Source organism: Anomalospiza imberbis, chromosome 1 (assembly GCF_031753505.1).
Source record: "Anomalospiza imberbis isolate Cuckoo-Finch-1a 21T00152 chromosome 1, ASM3175350v1, whole genome shotgun sequence".
NCBI classification, from domain to species: domain Eukaryota; kingdom Metazoa; phylum Chordata; class Aves; order Passeriformes; family Viduidae; genus Anomalospiza; species Anomalospiza imberbis.
The window spans coordinates 132,213,407-132,235,486 of NC_089681.1; the positions used below are offsets into that span (position 1 = coordinate 132,213,407).

The 22,080-nt window shown below is 37.5% G+C and overlaps 1 protein-coding gene across 2 annotated transcripts in view; it reads left to right on the forward strand.

Annotated features, from left to right (window-relative positions):
- Positions 1-1,440: 1,440 nt before the first annotated feature.
- Positions 1,441-22,080, forward strand: part of LOC137486847 (macrophage mannose receptor 1-like) — a 34,342-nt gene continuing 13,702 nt past the window's right edge. The window contains exons 1-17 of one of the 2 annotated variants that reach the window (XM_068212374.1): positions 1,441-1,647; positions 3,908-4,303; positions 5,531-5,704; positions 7,591-7,749; positions 8,563-8,676; positions 9,806-9,952; positions 10,904-11,086; positions 11,632-11,789; positions 12,204-12,314; positions 13,395-13,510; positions 13,943-14,091; positions 17,202-17,401; positions 17,688-17,815; positions 18,434-18,521; positions 19,097-19,232; positions 21,418-21,456; positions 21,563-21,726. In XM_068212374.1, coding sequence (XP_068068475.1) covers positions 1,578-1,647; positions 3,908-4,303; positions 5,531-5,704; positions 7,591-7,749; positions 8,563-8,676; positions 9,806-9,952; positions 10,904-11,086; positions 11,632-11,789; positions 12,204-12,314; positions 13,395-13,510; positions 13,943-14,091; positions 17,202-17,401; positions 17,688-17,815; positions 18,434-18,521; positions 19,097-19,232; positions 21,418-21,456; positions 21,563-21,726 — 2,532 coding nt within the window. In that variant the 5' untranslated portion in view covers positions 1,441-1,577. The remainder of the gene's footprint in view (positions 1,648-3,907; positions 4,304-5,530; positions 5,705-7,590; positions 7,750-8,562; positions 8,677-9,805; positions 9,953-10,903; positions 11,087-11,631; positions 11,790-12,203; positions 12,315-13,394; positions 13,511-13,942; positions 14,092-17,201; positions 17,402-17,687; positions 17,816-18,433; positions 18,522-19,096; positions 19,233-21,417; positions 21,457-21,562; positions 21,727-22,080) is intronic. The other variant, XM_068212381.1, reaches the window with a different exon arrangement.

Here is a 22,080-nt window from a genome sequence, read left to right on the forward strand (position 1 = left end):
GATAGCTTTGCTTATTATCCTCCACCTCTCTGATAAATGAACTGATAACTGGGCACATTCAGGCCAGTAAGAGTGGGGCACGGAACAGTGCCTTGCTAGTGAAATGTTCTAGAGGTTTACTGTGATGTTTAATTTTTCTAGGAATTCTCTGTTGTCTATGACATTCTGAAGAGAAAAAGATCTCAAGGATCTCTGGGAATTACAAACCTTTAGAAATTGCATAAAAACTGCAGAGGAGATGTTACATGACATTGGGTTGACAATTTCTAGATAGGGCAATTAAAGAAAACATTGCAAGGGATAAGGAATAAAGGCCATTTTTTACTCAAACTACTTTTAATGACAGTTCTCTTGATCTTTCAACTTCTTTTCTTCCCTTCATGTAAGTTACAAAAAATACACTTTTTTTATTGTAAATACTGAACTGGATTCTGTGTTGTTTGATGGCTACTTACTAAGGCTAAGTAAATGAAAAGAATAAACAGATAAAAATTCCAACATAATATCATTTATTTAAATGTTTTATATTTTATATTGAAAACACAGCTCCAAACACTCTATATTGTATGAATGAGTTTCTTCTATCTTATTAAGTGATTCTTTGCTCTTCCAGAAAAAACTGTTAGATTCGTCTTCATAATAAAGCCAAGAAAAATGTGAGAAAATTTGAAGGGCAATTTCAGCTGAATTCCTTTCCTCCCTTTTCTTCAAAATTACTAAGGGGGTTGTACATCATAGCTGTAGTCCATTTCCACTTAATAAATGACTGAAGCTCACTTGTAAAATTTGAAACTATTCCTCTATTCTTGCCTCATTTATGCTTGGTACAAAGAAATAATAAATTACTGAAGTTCATTTGTACTTTATGAATGAAATAATTTTGAAAGGCAGTTTTTTCCAAAATGACAGAAAGATTTGTAAAGATTTGGCTAATTTGTATTGGTTCTTCTAAGATAAATTCACATGAAATAACAGCACACTAGTTCTACTAGCTGATACACTGGACAGATAAAAGGCAGGTGTATGCATATTGTCAAGTCACCAAGCAAAATTGAATTGTCCTGTGGGGGTTAATTTTTCATACCGAAATAGTCAATATTGCTTACTGCAGTAAATTAAATCAACATATCTTTTGCAGCAGTGAAGACCTTTCTTGCTAAGAAATTAGCATATATTTTTCTCTGATTTTCTTAGGTATAATGTCTGACATTTAAGATACATCTATTTAAAGTGCACTCCCTGCTTCTTTGTCTTTGAGGGTCAGAAAGTTATAATTCCAGCACAGAACCAAGAAAGTTAGAAACAATTCAGTGGAATGATCTTGAACTGTTCAAACTTTGACACTTGCATTTGAATGGATTGAAACTTCACTTTCAGATGCAAAGTCTGAATTTTGTAATTATTTATAGATTTCAAAATACCACATGTGACAGGATATTTCCTTATTTAGAGCCCAGAGTTTTCTCTTTCAACTAAAAATCTCCAAAACTGAGAAGGAGCTAGCACCAACTGATTCTTTAAGGACCTCTACTGCAGCAATTAATTTCATCTCATCTCCTTGTGTATAAGAAGACAGAATGAAAAACTTGACCTTTTCTACAGTTTTAGTTTTCCTCTTATTTGTTCATACTGCTTTTCAGACACTTGGTGAGTCTATTTTTTACTATCCTTTGCAAATGTGGATGTGAAAGTGGGCATCTTTGTTGTCTTGATGGTTTCTCTGGATCTTTTTCACATAGATTTACTATTCTACATTTCATATTTCTGCTAATGGGAGTGGTCCACAGAGGTTTCCACAAAACAGATACAGAGATGTTTATTTCCTTTTAAAGAGAGGAGAATATCCAAAATGGGGTAAAGCTGGGAATCAGAAGTCAGGAATGAGTCACATAAGTGAATAAAGATTGCCTTTTGGGTGCAACTTATTTTTTGGTTATGTTTGCTACTGTAAAATAGATGGACTTAACAGTGTGCTCCATAGTCCTTGTCTATATGTGTGACTGACTCACAAAAAAATGAAAAGGATGAAGTAATTAAATAGGGTGTTGCATGTGCATCTCCTAGCCTTAGCATGAGATTGTGTGGGATGAGGTGGAACTTGTGGATTGATGTGAGGTGTAGCAATGTGGCTGACAAGAAGCCAGTAAAAAAAAAAAAAATTAGAAATATTTGAGAGTCAAGAACAGCTGTGGAACAACTACTACAGCAGTAAGAATAAAGATGAGAGGGATACTTAAGGTTCTGAAGTTGGCCAAAGACGGACCACAGCTTCCTTTTTCAGTAAGTATGGTGATAATTTTCAAAGATGTGTTTATTTTATCCTTCAGTTCATGAGATTTGTGGAGTGGGGCACACGTCACAGCTTCCAAAAGCAGTCACTATTCCATGTGAGCTGTGATAGCACTACCCTGTGCAAAAAGGGGGTCTTCCACCTGCTCTGTGAGCTGGGAACCCGACCCAAAAGCAGAAACCTCAGAATTTCCAGCAAGAACTCCTATTATTAGATCCAAAAATTCTTTGAGGGACAATAGCTGGTACTTATGGGACTACACTAAGCACTTATTTACTGAGCAGTAAGAAATTAAAGACTTTATAATATTTAAAACTTTTTGCCTAAATGGACAAGGAAAGAAGAAACTAAGTCTCAGCTTCAAATTTAGATTTGCAGAAGTGAAACTTCTATATTATTGAGCTGGTCAAAATAATAAAGGGATCTTCTGGAAGAGCTCTAGAACTATTCTTTCTGTCATACCCTCCCAGAATTTCCCAGAGACTTTCTCCTCTGTTCACTACCAACATTGGCTTGCCCTAACATCCTACACTTGTCCTAAAAATTTACTTTAGTGTGTGGAGGGGAATCTCACTGCCTCTTGTGAGCTATTCTCTCAGATGGTTATAGCAGTGATGCTGCATCTGTTTCCAGGTGTGAATTTGAGGCACAGAGGGCTGAAGGGCAAAACCTTGCCCTCTTGTTCTATAGGTCCTAGAATATTCCTTGTAGCCCAAATTTCAATCCCTCATGACCCAAAGCCAGCGAGAGCTGCATGCTACCTGACATTTTTAAGAGATTGCAGCTGTTTGCCCAGGAGGACTTGCTATGCCTGTTACAGCAGAGCAGCAGCTCTGGACAGCCCTTCCCACCAGGGTTTACTAATCTCAATGGATTACATATCAGGCTGCCTGTAACCCTTTGGGAGTGTTAACTATCTCGTGTGGCACTCACAATGCACAGGCATGCAGGCCCACACCTGTAGTATCTGTATGCTCTTCAGTGTTTTTTCTGGTGACAATGTTTGTGATTGTGTGAATTATGTTGACTTCTAATATTAGATGTGCTAAGGAAAGGATGCTTTCCTTTCCGGATCAAGGCAAGGTAACAAGTCACCATTACAAAGTTTTTAATTCCAAAAAAATCCCCAAACCATAACAGAACATGTAGATTCCAGGAGCAAGCATCACAGTAGGCTTGCTCACTAACTCTATTAAGCACAAATGCAACCCCCTGCAGATGTATGTCACAGGAGCTAAATCTATAATGCATGAAAGTGATGGCCAACTTCCAAATTTTCAGTAAAGGTCTCTTTTGGAATCCTTGAATCAAATGTGCATTCCAGAAGAAGATATAATTCCATTATTATGATCACATATTTCAAGCTGTCTTAGTGTAGTTTATGTGCTCTTATTCCTCTGTATTTTGTTCCCAGGTATTTACTGAACTGTACTTACTTTTCCTTCCCAGAATGAAATGTGTCTTGGAAATACCATTTGGTCCTTGTAAAAATTGCAGCCTCCTGACATGAGTTTATTCTATTCTATTCTTCAGTATAAACAGCACTTATTTCTCCTCACAAGCTCCTCTTACTATGTGCTCACCCAAACCAGTTATTCTGAATGTTTTGTTTTACAGACAAGGAAGTATTCTTAATATTCAATGAGGATACTAAGTTCTGTTTAATTGCTCAGAGTTCTGAGGCAGTCACAACAGCTGCTTGCAAGAAAAACAGTGACTTACAAAAATTCAGGTGGGTCTCTGATCATCAGTTAATGAGTGTGGCATTTGCACAATGCTTGGGAGTGCCCAACAAGAGAAACCAGGCTAAAATTTCTCTGTACACATGCAACAAGAAAAGTGAATTCCAGAAATGGGAATGCAGAAATGCAGCCTTGGCAATCCAAGGGGAAGATTTATTTCTCAGTGCTGGCAAAAAAAAAGAAAATATTGCGCTGAAAACAGGATCAGAGGCAATGGATAAATGGAGGCTCTATGGAACCATGGATAATTTGTGCTCTCAAAGATACGAAGGTAAAGTTTAACGGCTATTTTTGGTGGTTTATTGAATCCACTTGTTTGCCATCAGAGATAGGGTCCTTTGATTTCTGCCCTCCTTAGCCTAATACCAACTTTTCCCCCTGAGGCAATGGTGGACTAGAGAATGGTTAGTTCACATATTCCAGCCTGTATCACTCCATCCTAGAGAAAAACGGCTCCTTAGGTTCAGACAGAATGCAGTATGTAAGAAAAATGTGCATATTTTTTGTTCTTTACTTTTAAAGCAAATGTGGATATAGGTTTTTTTTTTTAATTGTTAGTAATAATTACTCTTCCCAGTGGTGCCTAGCAATAACACAATGGGCAGAAACCAAAGCACACAAAGTTCTGCTTGAATAAGAGGAAGAACTTCTTTTACCAAGCACTGGCATAGATTGTCCAGAGATGTTGTGGAGTTTCTCTCACTGGAGATATTTAACAGCCATCTGCACACCATCCTGGGCCATGTGCTCTGGGATGGCCCTGCTTGAGCTGGGAGGTTGGACCAGATAACTCTCTGTAAACCCTTCCAACCCGAACCATTCTGTGATCCTGTGACTTTGTAATCAACGCACTTTATTTAACTGCATACTATTACTACTGAGATTGTATTAGTATTATTGGATGAAAGGGGAAAAAATTCTAAGTTTAATACATCAATATTAAATTTAAGGACATAATTCCATGCATAATACTTTCAGTTGCTCTAGGAGATTTCAGACACCAAAAAATCCCACAATATTGAACCACATGAAGTGGAAGTTAAGCCAGATGATAAAAAGATAGCATTATTTTAGAAAATTATATATGAGATAAAAATATATAATATATATTATATTATATATGTATATATATTAAAATATATAAAATATACATTTATATTATATTATATTATATTATATTATATTATATTATATTTATTATATATAAAAATCACTGCAGTTCTTTCATAATTGCCTACAGCATGAAACTGCTCAATCTCTAGCTGCTATAGCTGACTGATAACATTGATAATACCCAGAAGCAAAGGGTTAATTGCGAGACCTACCAAGAGCTTCCATGGAAGACATTGCTGGTGACAGCAGTGATGCTGTCAGTTGTCAATTGATTCCTCAGTTACACTGGTGTAACACTTGTCATGCTTTCTCCACGTAGTCTTATGGTGAGAACAGACACATTAATTCACAAAGCTGTATTAAAACATCGCTTTTGCCCCCTCAGACCTGTTTACACTGTTAGGAAACTCCAACGGAGCTCCGTGTGCCTTCCCCTTCCTGTTGAGTGGAAGATGGTACGCTGAGTGCACAGATGCTGGCCGGTCAGATGGCTTGTTCTGGTGTGCAACAACGCCCAACTTCGATGAGGACCATTTGTATGGGTTCTGTCCAGCTTCCAGTAAGTCCCACACACTGACACAGACCCTGTAACACAGCACTGCTACGTAAATATATCAATATTGGGATGCTGTTAGTAATGCAGAAGGGAAAAACCTTGCAGTGGCCTAAATTTTACTCACAAATGTCTCTTTCATGCAATAACATTACTGACAGAAGTAACAAATCTATTTACTGAAAGCCTACAGTCAGGCTGAGAGCTGTCTGGGTGTGTCCATCAGTAGTTAAGACTGAGGAAAAAACAGTGTGCTTTAAATATGACTCTCTTCAGCATAGAATCACCTGAAAATTGAGATGCCGTTCACAGTCTAATACTCGCTGATATTTGTGATAGCAGTAGTCTAACCTTTTCTACCCAAGAAAAGCCCTGTTCTGTATAATAAAATTGGTCTACAGTTCATGGGAGGATGTAGATTGTTTTTTGAAAGATATAAAGTTAAAAGATTGGCTCAAAGATATTACTGAAATGCTATCATCATCAGCCAACACCATTTTAGTGTTTCAGAATATATTACAAAAAAATTGCTATCTTAACAGGTAAAAGTATAGTCATGAGAGTGCAGGATAAAGAACACCAAAATACATGTTCATGAAGGTATTAAAAATTCTGCCTCTAACCTAAGTTTTCAGTTCAATACCACAGAACCAGAATCACAATTTTTCATTTTGATAGGACATTGCACTGGCAAACCAAGTTCAACTCACTCTCAACCACCACCAACCACCATCATTCTGACATATTTGGTGAAAATTATTCTCTGGTGCAATATTGCAAGCAATAGCTTCAAAAATCCCATGACATCCTCATTATTTACATAAACTAGAAAATATGAAGTATTTGGCATTATAAAATTGTTGGGACATTATCACTAATAAGTGAGTCTACAGTTAAAAAAAGAATGTTAAAAAATCTGTGAACCAGCAATAAAGAAACACAATAAGAAATAGAAAACAGTTCCTCTAACAAACCATTCAAGATTTTTTTTTTCCTCAAAAAAAGAGAAATTTAGGGCAAGTTGTAATCACAGCTTATTTTAGTATTTGTCCAGGGAACAGTTTTGCTAACAGTGAGCTCTCAGAAGACAATTTCAACATTCTGGTTATCTAAAACACATGCAGACCACAAGTACAACCTCATTTCTCTCAGCTGCTCCTGCCAGGGCCTTTCACCAGCTCTCTTGCCCTCCTCTGGATGTGCTCCAGCACCTCAAGGTCTTTATTGTAGTCAGGCTCAAGACTGAGCTGAGTATTTGAGGTGTGGCCTCACCAGTGCAGAGTCAGAGGGACAATCACTGCCCTGTTCCACCTGGCTGCACTGTTGCTGATACAGGCCAAGATGCTGGTGGCCTTCTTGGCCACCTGGGCACTCTCTGGCTCACGTTTGGCTGGTTATCAACCAGCACCCCCAAGTCCATTTCCACTGGACAGCTTTCCAGCTGCTCTTCCCCAAGCCTATAGCATTGTAAATGTGATGAGTTATGGCATAATTTCACAAGAAAGGTTTCATTACTGCAAATGTTTGTATTTCAGTTGTGTTCTGGCCAAGAATAAACCTGGGCATAGCCTATGAGCTTCGGAACAGGTTCTCAGGGTAGACAATTAACAAGACACAGTTTTGATTTATTGTCTTCCTTACAATATTCTTTTTCTCCTGGAGATTATAAAATTTGAAGGGGAAAGTGCAAATAAAGGATGAAAAGCTTATCACTGATAATGTTAATGATACACCCTTTTTTCTTAACAAAGATCAAGATAACTTGTGGGTCTGAGCCTTAATTGCTCCAAAATGTTATTTCACAAATAAGCTTGCAGTTAAATTTTGCCATAACAGTTTGTGTAAAATGTTTATTACAAACTCAGGTACTAAATCACCTTTCTCTCACACAGACATTGACAGATTTTGGAGTACAGATCCTTTGACAGGAACCTACTACCAGATAAACCAACAGTCAGCTCTCACATGGCACCAAGCAAGGAAGAGCTGTCAGCAACAGAATGCAGAATTATTAAGTGTCACGGAGATACATGAACAAATATATCTAAGAGGTGAACTGATAAGCAAGATTCAGTAAAAACTCTTTCAAAAGGTTTTGTGACTGATTAAAAATGTTTCCATGCTTTAATCAAATTCCAGCAAATAGCTGATGTAAGAAAATTGTATCTATACCAATCAGAAATAACAAAATTATAGTACATTCAGCTTTTTATCAGTGGAACTTCAGAATTGTGGAATTACTATTTGAAATTATTTATATTATCATTATTATTTTATTTTAAAAATAGAACAATTTCCAGTTAACTAAGCAAAAGTTAGCTCAAGCTCAGAAAACACCGGAAAGATTCTGGAAAGGGGAATTAAAAGGAGAAACATTTCAGGAGACAGCCATTATATGGCAATTACATGATATGACATGTTTTATGGTTATATTTTGTGTTAATAAATCAGTATTCTTCATGTATATATAATGAAATAGTTGTTTTGAAATACGATACAAATTTTATATGGACTTTATGGATTTATGCACACTGTGGAATGAAGGTCCTATATCAATTGCACCACAAGCAAGAAAACTTATAATAATATTAATAATAGAAATTCAGTCTTTCCATTTTCAAAGCTTATTGTTTATATATAACTGTAGAATACCATGAGTTCAGATAAACTAATAAGTAAAATAACCTTTTTCAATTCTCTACCCTTCATCTACAGAAAAAAACCCTCTGAGTTTATGACCAGTAAGCATGAATTCTGTACTGAACTTAAAAATTGCTAGGCAAATTACTCTCTTCTTCTAAACTTTGGAAATGCTAAGTTTTCCTAGCAACTCTCATTAGAATTAAATTTTTTTGGTTATCTAGATTTGATTGACAGCAAGAGATCCTCTCTCTGGATTGGGCTTAACAGTCTGAATCTCAACAGTGGCTGGCAGTGGAGTGGTGGCTTTCCCTTCAGATACTTTAACTGGGCACCAGGTAGTAATCTTTTTAAACAATTTTTGGAATTATAACCTGAGAATTATGCTTTCCTTCACTAGATATAACTCATGGAATTTCAAGAAGAAGACCTAAATAATCTCATCTCCTATCAGAGGCAGATAAAGTAAAATGCACTAGTTAAGCTGTATCATACTGGGAATGCCTTCAAGTCAGTGAAATCCTCTGTGTCTCTACAACTTTCACAGGGTTATCAGACCCTGCATCCTGCAAGGACTCAGCTGCCAGAGAGCATGGCTCCTGCAAAGCCTTCCTCTTCACTTCTTATGCTTTTTACTCTTCTCTCATTCAAGAGTTCATGGCATTGACAGCTTATCTTTGAAAGTCAATTATTGTCATGGCAACAGCTAGTTGCAGCAAATTCTGAATAAATGCAGGCATAGTCCAACTTTCAGCCTTCCCAAGAGTCAGAGATGCCACCTGCTCTTACCTGGCACAGAAGATGAAGGGAAAGCCCAGGGCTGCTGAGTCTGGTGGAAGATTTTCTACCTTCTGTTGAGCTGGTCAAATTCCTCAAGCTTTGCAGGGCCAAGAGGATGGCTCTCAGGTCACTCAGCCCACAGCCCCAAGGCTCCTGCATCCCCCACACAATGGCTGTGGTCATGACTTAATCTACACACTTCCAGTTCAGTGCAGAATTAAATTGTAACTTTTGTGGGGAGAGGGGAAAATAAGTATTTCATCATGCTGTGGGCCTCTCTGAGAAGAAAACACTGACCATTCCCCAGGGTTAGTGGTCCTCTGGAAAAACTCTGGGGGTGTTGGTGGAAGAGGCAGGCAGAGGAGAGACAGCAATTGTGAGGGAATGTCAGGAGGTTCTGCTTGCAGCAAGGAGCAAATCTGCATTCAAATTCCAAAGGAACATGCAGAAAGGACCACTACTCTGTAATCAAATGTGTGAATTATGCAATAAGCATCAAAAGAAATATTTTGATGGGTACTTCTAAATTACATTTCCTTATCTCTGGTAGAAAAATAATTGTAGGAGTGAAATCATGAGCCCATAATGGACACATGAAAAGGTGACAACCTTTAGTAAATTGCTTCTTTAGCTGCTGACATTAACCCTGTGCTACATAAAAATAATTTGGGTTTTTATCCCATGAAGGAAGCCCTGAACCTGAGTCTGAAAAACTCTGTGCAGTACTAAACCCCAGAAGAGATGCTAAATGGGAAAACCAGCCATGTGAGCTGAAACTTGGCTATATCTGTAAAAAGGAAAAATCTGCAAAGGATCCTTTAATTCTTCCATCGGGTATGTCAAGCAAATAAAAACTTTTTGATAAAGGCATAATTTGTGTCACTAAAGTTAAATTTAATAGCTATTTAAAATAAAAAAGATAAAGCAAGCATTGAAATTTGTTTTTCTGCTATGATGACAGGTACAGAACAAAGCATATTGTTATTTCTTTAGCAAAATATATTTAAATACTGAAAATGTTCCTGGAGCCCACTAACCACACAAGCTTTTTTTTTTTTTTTTTTTAACTTTATGTTATTATTCATAATTCTGGAGGCACTGGGTTAAGCCATAGAGTTTCATGAAAATATCTTGGTCTGCATGGACATGAAAATAAACTTAGAGATGCTTCACCCTTCCTGCAGTGCATTCTAATGAAAACACTGAGGTTTGGGAAAATGGCATCAGTAGGCTCAGAGCAAATTCTTGATGGCAAAAAGATGGCAATCTTTTTAGATTTCTAAAAATATTGCTAAAATTTTGATCTAGAAAGACGGCAGAAAAGAGCTTTCTTTGGACCACTTTTCTACTATACTTTTCTCAGGTTTATTTAGTGAGAGTTGGCATGGAAAGCCATGTGTGCAGAGAATTATTTGTGCTGCAGTAATAATGCTTTTCCTTTATGAAATATAAAAAATGTAATTGGGTGGGGTATATTGTGTGGAAATGCTGCACATGAAATTCCAGATATTCCTCTGGCCAGTGAATACTTCACATTAGTGAAGCACAGTAACAACTGGCTCCAGTGTTTTCCTCTTTTGTTTAAATGCAGTTTGCTTTCTGCAAAAGTACCATGAGCAACAACATACAGACTAAAATATATGTGTGAGTAATGAAGTACTGCTTATTTGTGACTACCTCCTTTTCATTCTATTTGGTTAATTAGCTAAATATTAAATGTAATTGCAGTTATTCTAGACTTCAGTTTGCACTATTTAAAAACTTGAAATATCTATTGATTTTGAGGGGATGTAGAGTCTGTTAAATGCCCAGAAGAGTGGTTGCCCTATGGAGGTCACTGTTTCATGGTTCATAGAGACCCCAAAGAATGGAGAGAAGCACTAATTTCCTGCAATGAGAGCAATGGTGACCTGGCCAGTATCCATAATCCTGAGGAGCATGGCTTCATATTGTCTCAGCTTGGCTACAGTGAGTATTTCTACAGGGCAGTGTTTGGTACAAACAGAGAACTGCATTACTAGAAATCTTACAGGATTTAAAAAAAATAAATCTTTCTTAACTTTCATGAGTATTTATAGGGAAGGTTGCAGATCTATAGGTTAGAAAGACTTGAAAGCCAAAAACCCACAAGAGGAGTCATTATGGTCTTTTCATTTTCATTTTATTTCTTTTCATTTCGATTTTCATTTGTTTTTCTCTGTATGAAATCGCTTGAAGGAAATAACAGCTCTAGCCACTGCAGCATTTGAGTGGATTATCTGCATCAGACACCTTGTAGCTGTAGATACAGTAATGTACTTTACTGATAAACTGACGAATCTAATTTCCTGCTGGTATCTCATTTTTAACTTCTTGAAAGAAGAATGAGAATTACATTTTAAAATAAACTCCTCTGTCTTTTAATACAGATGAATTTTCATTGCAACATTGCAATTTCAGCTCATCTCCATAAAATCTTGCTCCTATGGACTGTTTCAACTAGGGTAATAACACTTTTGAATTCCTGTCCTTAGGAGCTGTGGATGAGCTGTGGATTGGCCTGAACGACCTCAAAATTCAAATGTACTTTGAGTGGAGTGATGGGACTCCTGTGACATATACCAAGTGGTTGCCTGGAGAACCAACCCATGAAGTCACTGGCCAAGAAGATTGTGTCATTATGGCAGGAAAGGTAAATCATTCCACATGAATCATACAGTACAGCACTGCACTACTTGACTTTAGGTTATATTTCTAGGGAGATTTTTAATGTGACTTAGCATAGTTCCTTAGTTGCATAGAATCAAAGAATGTTATCTTTATTCACTCAGACATATGGTTGTTCTAAATTAAATTTAAATGAAATTCCATATAAATAGTAAATGTTAATATCTGATTGTGAGTGTACATTATATGCCAAATAAACCTTAACAGGCTGGCAGTGCCACTTAGCTTAACATAACCTCAGCTCCAAGCTCAAATACCTGGAATCCACTAAAAAGTACAGATATTCACACTGAAAGAGTACTTTGAAAAGAATGATTATGTTTCTAATGTAAAAAGGATTTGCCTCACTGTTTTTCACCTCTTCCCAAACTGCAACTAGGATGGATACTGGGCAGACAGTGACTGTGACAGGAAGTTAGGCTACATCTGCAGAAGCGACCCACTAAAAGGAGTTTCTGGAACAGCAAAGACTGATCCTGCCTGTCTGAAGGTAAGAAGAAAGCATAACCAAGAATCTGGCTAGCAAAATTTCACAAGCTCCTCTTGACATTGAAATGATCTTTTTTTTTTCTTCCCTAACAAGTGTTATTCCAGAACAAATTCAGGGTGATAATTTTCACTACATTCCCATATAAGGAATAATAATAAGCCGTACCTACTACCTCTCAGAACTTTCTGTGGGGCCAAAGCAAATTCTGTGGTTGTCTGCATATTTTTTATATTGTTCTGCAACCATCTGTGGTTATTGAACACGTAGTAGGGGCTGGTAACAATCCTGGGCTAGGCAGCATGATGCAAGATGATGACAAATCTCACTACTGAAGCCAAATCAAAACAATAAAATCCTTTTTATAAGTAAATTTGTTTTGAGCAAGTTATTGTATCCTACACTTTTCCCCCTTCTTTTCCCTCTTTATACTTTCCTATTTACTCCTCTTCTATATTTAGTAATCTTTCCCACAAGCCCATATGGGGAACAGAGCTGAGACTCATTGTTCTCAATGGAGTTAAGCAGCAGCCAAATATTGAAGACAGTTTATTTACCTTTCTTGGGTGCAGCAAGCAAATCTTGAGATGGCATAGAAGGGAAAAGTGACTTGGAATTCAGCTGTAATTTTGAAGATTCTGCTCTTCAGTGGTTTTTATGTTACCTCTTCAGTCAGACTTTGTAGGTGACCTGATGTATTAAATCAATTAATTAGTCTATTTACTGTTCCTTAGCCTCGAAAACATAAGAAACTTGAGTCAGCATCTCTATTATAATACAGACTACTCTTTTTTTGTTCCGAGCAAAGTATAATTTTATTCATCTCTGTGTCCCTCTGATGTTTTGACCAGTAAAAATTTATCCATTATTGTCAAAAAAGTGAGACTCATGGGCATTAAATCTCTTCTTTCTGCCCTGAATGTTTCCTAAGCTGAATTTCCATTGGTACACTGGAATTCAAATTTATACATAATAATGTTAATTTATATTAAAAATATGTTAGCTTATGTGTATTCATTGAAATTCAAGTACTAGAACATATGTTGTTTTTAACCGGAAGTTTATTTCATGTGTTCTTGGCAGGGTTGGGAAAGATACGGTTTTTACTGCTACCTGATTGGACATAGCTCTGTAACATTTTCAGAAGCAAAGAAAACCTGTGAAAGGAGCAATGGTTATTTAACAAGTATAGGAGACAGGTATGAAAGGAGTTTAAAAAATGTATATCTGATGCAATAACACTGGAATTTTAAAAAATAGTCGAGAACTTTTGGAAAAAAAAAAACCAAAAAACAAAAAACCAAAAAACCCAGAATATCCTTTTTCTTAAGAAATAAAAATGAATAAACATAGTTTGGCTTTTCTTACTAAAAATAAATTACACATCAATGTTTTCTAGTACTTTACTTTGAAAGAACAGACAACAGCAACTTGGGCTATGTAAGGGATAGTTTTTCAGTATAGCACAACTTCACCCCTATTGCAGCTGGGACCCAGTTAAACAACATATTCCCCATAAGAGGAAATTTAATGGAAAATCTATTCATTATAGCTGTGTGAAGTTTGGAAGCTGAAGAGTGGAAGATGGAAGGAAAGCTAGGCTTAATCCCATCTGACACCTGTCATTTCAGATATGAGCAAGCCTACCTGACCAGCCTCATTGGTCTGAGCTCTGAGAAGTATTTTTGGATTGGTCTTTCAGACATGGAAGAGCAAGGCATTTTCAAGTGGGCGACTGGTGAAGGTGTTCTGTACACAAACTGGAATGCAGCAATGCCTGGTACTCTACTGATGCCAAATTATTTTGCCTTTTTCTTTTTATATATTCTCTGTATTCTTTACACATATATTTGGTATATATATTTGGTAGCTTATTATGGTATTAGAAGCTAGTCCCAGTGCTTTTCCCTATCTTTTCCCTATCCAGAAGGACAAAACTTACTCCAGAGCTCCAAGCCTCAGGGTGTACAAGGCCCCTATCCTATCTTGCTTTTTTTCTGGGAACCAAGGCCAAAAAATAGCTCTTCAAGATATATTTTCATAAACAAAGTTTAGTTTCTGTCTGACGGGGGGAGGATGTTCATAAATCTATGGGCCCAGATGGGATCCATCCCGGGGTGATGAGGGAGCTGGCAGATGAGCTTGTAAAGCTGCTCTCCATCATTTACCAACAGTCCTGGCTCACTGGTGAGGCTCCAGATGACTGAAAGCTGGCCAATGTGATGCCCATTCACAAAAAGGGTGGGAAGGAGGATCCTGGTAATTATAGGCCAGTTAGCCTGACCTCAGTGCCCGGTAAGGTTATGGAACAGTTTCTATTAAGTGTCATCATGCAGCACTTACAGGATGGCCAGGGTATCAGACCCAGCCAGCATGGGTTTAGGAGGGGGAGGTCGTGTTTGACCAACCTGATCTCCTTTTATGACCAGGTGACCCACCTTGTGGATGCAGGAAGGGCAGTGGATGTCTCTATTTGGACTTCGGCAAGGCCTTTGACACTGTCTCCCACAGCACATTCCTGGAAAGGCTGGCAGCCCATGGCTTGGACAGGAGCATTCTTTGTTGGGTTAGGAACTGGCTGGATGGCTGGGCCAGAGAGTGGTGGTGAATGGTGCTGCACCCAGCTGGGGCCAGTCACCAGAGGTGTCCCTCAGGGGTCTGTGCTGGGGCTAGTTCTGTTCAATGTTTTTATTGCCGACATGGATGAGGGGATTGAATCGTTTATTAGTAAGTTTGCAGACGACACTAAGCTGGGAGCATGTGTTGATCTGTTGGAAGGGAGAAGGGCTCTGCAGAGAGACCTGGAACAGCTGGATGGATGGGCAGAGTCCAGTAAGATGAAGTTTAATAAGTCCAAGTGCCGAGTCCTGCATTTTGGCCACAATAACCCCCTGCAGTGTTATAGGCTGGGGACAGTGTGGCTGGACAGCGCCCAGGCAGAAAAGGACCTGTGGGTACTGGTCCACAGCTGGCTGAACATGAGCCAGCAGTGTGCCCTGGTGGCCAAGAAGGCCAGCGGCATCCTGGCCTGTACCAGGAACAGTGTGGCCAGCAGGAGCAGGGAGGTCATCCTTTCCCTGTACTCGGCACTGGTGAGGCCACACCTCGAGTGCTGTGTCCCGTTCTGGGCCCTCAGTTTGGGAAGGACGTTGAGATGCTTGACTGCATCCAGAGGAGGGCAACAAGGCTACTGAGGGGCTTGGAACACGAGCCCTATGAGGAATGACTGAGGCAGCTGGGGCTGTTTAGCCTGGAGAAAAGGAGACTCAGAGGTGACCTTATCACTCTGTACACCTTCCTGAAGGGTGGTTGTAGTCAGGTGGGGGTTGGTCTCTTTTTCCAGGCAGCAACTGACAGAACCAGAGGACACAGCCTTAAGCTGTGCCAAGGGAAATATAGGTTGGATATTAGGAAGAAGGTTTTCACAGAAAGAGTGATCAAGTACTGATCACCACTGATCCACCACTCCCACCTGCCGGGGGAGGTGGTGGAGTCATCATCCCTGGATGTGCTTAAAAAAGACTGTGTGGCACTCAGTGCCATGGTTTAGTTCAGGTGTTAGGGCATGGATTAGACTCAATGATCTTAAAGGTCTCTTCCAACCTATTGATTCTGTGACTCTGTGATTTAGAGAGGGTTGAACTGAGGGAAATTACCTCACCTCTTATGTCTCTTATTGGTGATTTTTGTCAATTATGCTAATTTGCTAAACTTGTAAAACTGTATTCACCCTGTGGTGGGGTGTGAATTTTGTGAGCATTTTTCATATCTGCCCCTGGAGGCCTCCAATAAAGACCAGCCTTTATATTACCTCCTATACTAATATTTCTCAAAAGTATGTTGCTTCATTCTAGGTTCTTTAAGGCATCACTACCACTGGACTAAGTCTATTCTACTACGCAACTCTCTGTATCCCCTAATTCTAAACTGTTTTCTAACTTTGATAAATCCATGATGACACATATGAACATTCTGTCTTTGTAACTGAAGTGTCTTTGATACACGTACTTGGCATGAGTTAGGCTGCAAATCGAATCCTGGGTTCAGTTTTGGGTCCCTCACTACAAGAAAAATATGGAGATGCTGCAGCGTGTCCAGAGAAGGTCAACAAAGCTGGTGAAGGGTCTGGAACATGAATCTAACGAGGAGTGGCTGAGGGAGCTGGGGTTTTTTAGCCTGAAGGAAAAGAGGGTCAGAGGAAACTTTATCACTTTCTACAACTGCCTGAAAGTATGTTGTAATGAGGTGGAGATCAGGCTCTTCTCCCAAGTAACAAGTAATAGGGGAAGAGGAAACGGCCTCAAGGTGCATCAGGAGAGCTTTAGATTGGATACCAGGAAATGTTTCTTCACAGAAGGAATGCTCAGTCCTTGAAATGGACTGCCCGGGGAAGTGGTTGAGTCACCATCTCTGGAGGTATTTACAAGATGTAAAGATGTGTAAATGTGACTCCGATGGTTTAGTGGTAGGCCTGGTGGTGCTGTGTTAATGGTTGGACTCTACAACCTTACAGATCTTTTCCAACCTAAATCATGCCATGATTTTCTGTGATGCCATGAAAATATTTATTTTCTGACTCCTCATTTTTTTCCAAGAGCAGAATCAAACTGAGCAGAAAGGATGAAATCCCTTCCAGCCTCAGCAATGGGCTGCAAAAAACCTTGCCATGAGTGGCAGAGGAAAGAGGCAGGCAAGGAGTTGTTCATGCACTCAAAGGGAAGGGACGATGATGAAGGGCTTGCTGGTTTCCTCTTTTCACAAAGCTCCTCCTCTGAGTGGACACTACACTTAATATTTCAAATAGTCTTCTGTAAATTAATTACGTGAGCCATAAAATGTTGAAAGAGCCTCTTTAAAAAACATTTCAACTTTCTTTTTTATCTCATAAAGGGAAGGAAGCTGGTTGTGTTGCCCTTAGGACTGGAAATGCAGCTGGACTATGGGACGTTCAGAACTGTGAAGTAAAGGCAAAATTTCTCTGCAAAAAATTAGCTGAAAAAGTCACTGTTCCTGCTGCTTCTGAAACAGTTTCTGATTCCAAATGTCCCTTGGGTTGGGATACAAGCAATAGCACTAATTCATGCTTCAGAGTAAGTATTGTTTCTTGCCATAATCCTACCTGGGAAACAGGAGAGCACCAAATAGATAATCAATCAAACATTACAGAATGGCACAATGTAGCAAGCTTTTACACAACTATTGAAATATCACTGTAGTTTTCACTCTATCAGTGATAAGTAAGGTTATCCAAATACTTTTGAATCCATATTATAATGGATAATTGTAATGGAAGGTTTGCTTATTTTTTTTATGCAAGGCAGCCAGCAGATTTATGTTTAGCACACTGAAAACACAGTGTTCTACCTGCATCCGCAGGGCTTTGTGAGAGAAGAAGACCAAAAGAAAACATGGTTTGAAGCCCGAGATTTCTGCAGAGAAATAGGAGGAGACCTGGCTGCCATTAGAAATGAAGAAGAGCAAACAGTTATAGAAAACTTAATAAAGTAAGCAAGCAAATTGTTCAATAATTGATATTTTGGTGTAACAATACATAATACAGCAATAAATAATGGTACTGTTGTTGTGCTCCTGAGATAATTATTTTAAAATCTATCTGGTTTTCACCACAACAATAAGAAAAATAACTGTGAAAACATCTCATACAAACAATGTTTTCAAAGAATATTTGGAGCTCCTATAATGTGTTATAACCTGCAAACATTTTAAATTCAGATAAAAAACAACCCAACAACAGAATTTTTTGAATGTTTCTCCACAGACCCTATTCTAAGTTTGTTTAGTGAATAATTTTGAAACCAAATTTTGTCTTCCCATAGCCTGAACATTTTATTTCTGAGAAAAAACACCATAATCACAACATCAATGTAGAAAACCAACATGCTTTCTTTTCAATACAACCATTTGCAAAGCAGGAAGTTTTAAGGTGTGAACTTAATGTATTTGCCAATGGGAGTTTGCTGACCAACAGTACTTATTATTTTTAAAATTTCTGCATTGAAGTGTTCAAAAAGTGTCAGAGTTATTGTCCCACGTAACTTTTAAAATTGAGCAGAGCTAACAACATATATCCTCTTCCACTGCACATTTTTTTCACACTCTAGAAAGAAATCCCCATCATTTCAGCCTTTCTGGATAGGTTTGCAGTGTTTGGATCCTGACGGTGGACTTTCCTGGAGTGATGGTTCTCCGGTGAGTGTTTCACCATCCTAGTTTCCTTCTGTTCTGACATTTTTCTGTTGGAGAAATTTCCGTGACTGGTGTGTATAAAAGGTGTATAAGAATTTCCAAAAATGTCTATTTTGCAAATGGGTAACTCTGAATCATTATTCTTCATACTGGATTGGAAAAAAACAAAAGAGGCCAATAAGCCCTGAGGTTATACCATCACAAAAATGATAAGACAAAGGACAACTTTCAGCCACAGAAATTAACCAAGTCACACATATATGAGAAAGGCCTCTCCTGATTTTGTTAGTTTCTAGTGATAAATTGCCATGTTCCTTTTTCCTGATTTTTATTTATATTTTTATTTTTTTATAATGTCATTTGATTCCAGGCTTTTTTTTTCCCTAGTCTGTTAGATGCTGCATAAACTCAGAGCCTTTCTTTCCTCTTGCAGTGTTTGTAATTACCTTAGTAGCTCACGTTGTCTTCACAGCCAGAGGAGGAGGAAAAGGAGTGGTTGGAAACTTCTTATTCCTTACAGAGTACAGTTTTTTCCCCTGTAGATTAAAATAAAAAGCACAGGTGTGTTTTCTCTGTAGGTGAATTATAAAGCAAGAGACTATTTTTACGATACTACATTTCAAGATTGTGGAGCAATCAGTGAAAACCCTTCCTTGTCATGGATTAAGGAGCACTGTGAATACAGTCATAACTGGATTTGTGAAATAAAGAAAGGTAGGTTACTTTTTACTCTAAACTCACCTTAGGAAGAAATTCAAGCTGAATCCATTCTATCATAACAGGAAGCTCTAAAAATTACATACTGGTGGAATGTTTTGTTGATTTCACAGGAATTTTGCACACAGAAAAGTAAGTCAAGACATATAAATACCTTTGGAATACAAGATTTCAGCTGTTAACAATAAACTTTTTTGTTTCATTATAAAAAGTACATTCCATGATAAGATTTACTAAAATTACACTTTTTATGTAATTGTGTAATAATAAGATGAAAAGAAAAAAATTATGAAAGAAAATACTATATATATATGTTTAATATTAAAAAAAAAAGAAAATTATGAAGGCAATCTTAAGAGCTTACCTTGCAATATTCAATGCTCTGCACAAAAGCAGATTTTTGCCAAAACAGAAATTCTGACTGAGGGAGGAAGAGAGGACTACAATTCAAAGAAAAAAAAATTAAAGAAAAAGAAAAATATTATTTTGAATTTCCATATCCTTTGTGAAGTGAAACTTCACTCCTCTGCTCAGATGTTGGTACACCACAGCACAGAAGTCACCTACTCTAAATTAAACAACACTACCAGCATCATAGAATCAGTCTTTTTGTAAGATGACGTGTAAAGACAAGCCTGCAACAACAGGCCTGCTGTAACAAAAAGATGGCAGTGAAAGCTTCAAAATACTTTAATACAGTTTCACATCTTCATCACATACTAGTAGAAAAATCTCTACTTCTCTTTTTTCTCAGCTACTGTTGGGAAAAATATTCAGTGAAATTAGAGAGGAATGGCTATGTGTTGGGCTACATATTTTACTTCCCACAGTAACAGCAATATTCCTTTGGTGGCTCCCTGGGCTCCTTTACACTAGCTTCCATTACTACTTTTCTAAAAAACATAATTTCTGTGCTGCTGAATTATTCAAAACAATTTTCTAACCAAGGCACATAGTCTCAGCTTCTCATACTTATAAAGTAATAATCATAGACCTCTATCTCAGAGATGTTGTGAAGATATTTTTCCTGTTAAGCTCCTTTGTGAGTTCTCACCTGCATAATCACCACAGCTAAAAATCATTAGCAAAGTGTCAATAGTAGCTGTTTACTGTTAATTAGTAGTAGCATATGAGTGGCAGAAATTACAGCCTGGAGAAATTGCCATCATTAGTCAGCAGTGCATAATGGCATGCTCAAGTACACAGAATACTTCATACTTCCAGAGCAGATATGTGAGGGTTTTTCCTTTTAAATCTTGTGGACTTTTTCTTGTTTAGCTTGTAGCCAACCATACAATAGATTATTTTTAAAAGCTCACTTTTTTTTTTAACCCAAGCATACGTTCACACACTTAATAAAATGTAATTATACATACAGCAACACAAACATTGCAATAAATTCCTGTGGGAAAAAAATATAGAATCACAGAATGGTTTGAGTTGGAAAGGACCTTAAAGATCACCTAGTTCCAGCCCCTAACCTTTGACCACATTGCTCAGAGCCCCATTAAGATGGCCTGGAGATTATAAAGGTGACATTTGTTTTACATTTTTATACCTCTTGGCCTTACATGCTTAGAGAAACATTTCTCCCATATCACACTCCATGTGATGTGGAAATTTTTGTTTAAATTATTTTTAAAAAAGTGGTAATATAATTCTTGTCAAAGCAGCTACACAGAAAAAGTTTAACTAAAAACTAAATACTAATAAAATGTTAAATATAAATCATAAATATAAATCATAAATATAAATTATAAACTTAAATATATGTAAAAAAGCAAAACTTTGTTTAGTATTTGAATTTCTTGTTCAAATACAACACAATGTCCATAAAGAATTGTTTAAAGTCTACCAATGTTGGAGTTTTTTCTCTATTTAGTTTTCTTTCAGAAACATATATTAATTCAGACTAACTTCAGCCATCCAATTTAGGTAATATTCAAGATGTTCAAGATGCACTTACCAAGAATCTACCAAGACAGACATGTTGGCCTGTAATGCCCTGAGCATCCATTTTTAACTTTGCATCAAAGAGACTATATAAATATATTCTGCATTGAATACGTAAAATGTGAAAAGTTAATAGACATTAAAATATTTTCCATTAATTCAACACTTATACTGTCGCAATATTTGGGAAATATTTTACATCATCTTTTTTTATCCCATTTCATTACAGGGACACCCTTGAAACCAGAATCTCTGGGCCCTTCTACCAGTAAGCTTCTGTTTATTTTCACTTAACTAAAGGGTGATGCAATGTAACACCACCAGCTTTGTGTAAGAACTGAGACAAATGTAGAGATTTCTCTTCTGTGTTCCAGCATATGAAGTCACAGAAGATGGCTGGATTGTAAAAGGAGACAAACAATATTTTTTCAGCCCAGAAAAGACCTCTATGGATAAAGCCAGAACATTCTGCAAAAACAGTCATGGAAATCTTGCTACTATTGGAAATAATAGTGAAAGAAAATTTTTGTGGAAATACGTAAGGGGAGATTTTGTTATGTTTTACACTCATATACCCTTTGTACATATCCTCTGCTTGTGAAGTACAGAAGAATGTGCTTGTTGCACAATATTACCATTTTTACCAAATAATTATTATTACTAAAATTTTATTAGGATTAGGTTTAATTTTTCTATGATAAAATACTACTAAATGAATCTTCACTTTAGGAAAAAAAAAAAACATGTAAAAATTTTTCTGTTTACCAGGATAGGTATATTCTTGTCTATTCTAGTCTGAATGGAGTTCTGAGCAAATACGTAAGGAGCAATGAACAGGCAGGGTAGGTGCATTCTCAGAGTTTTCTGACAGGGTGGCTGCCTCTACTCTGAA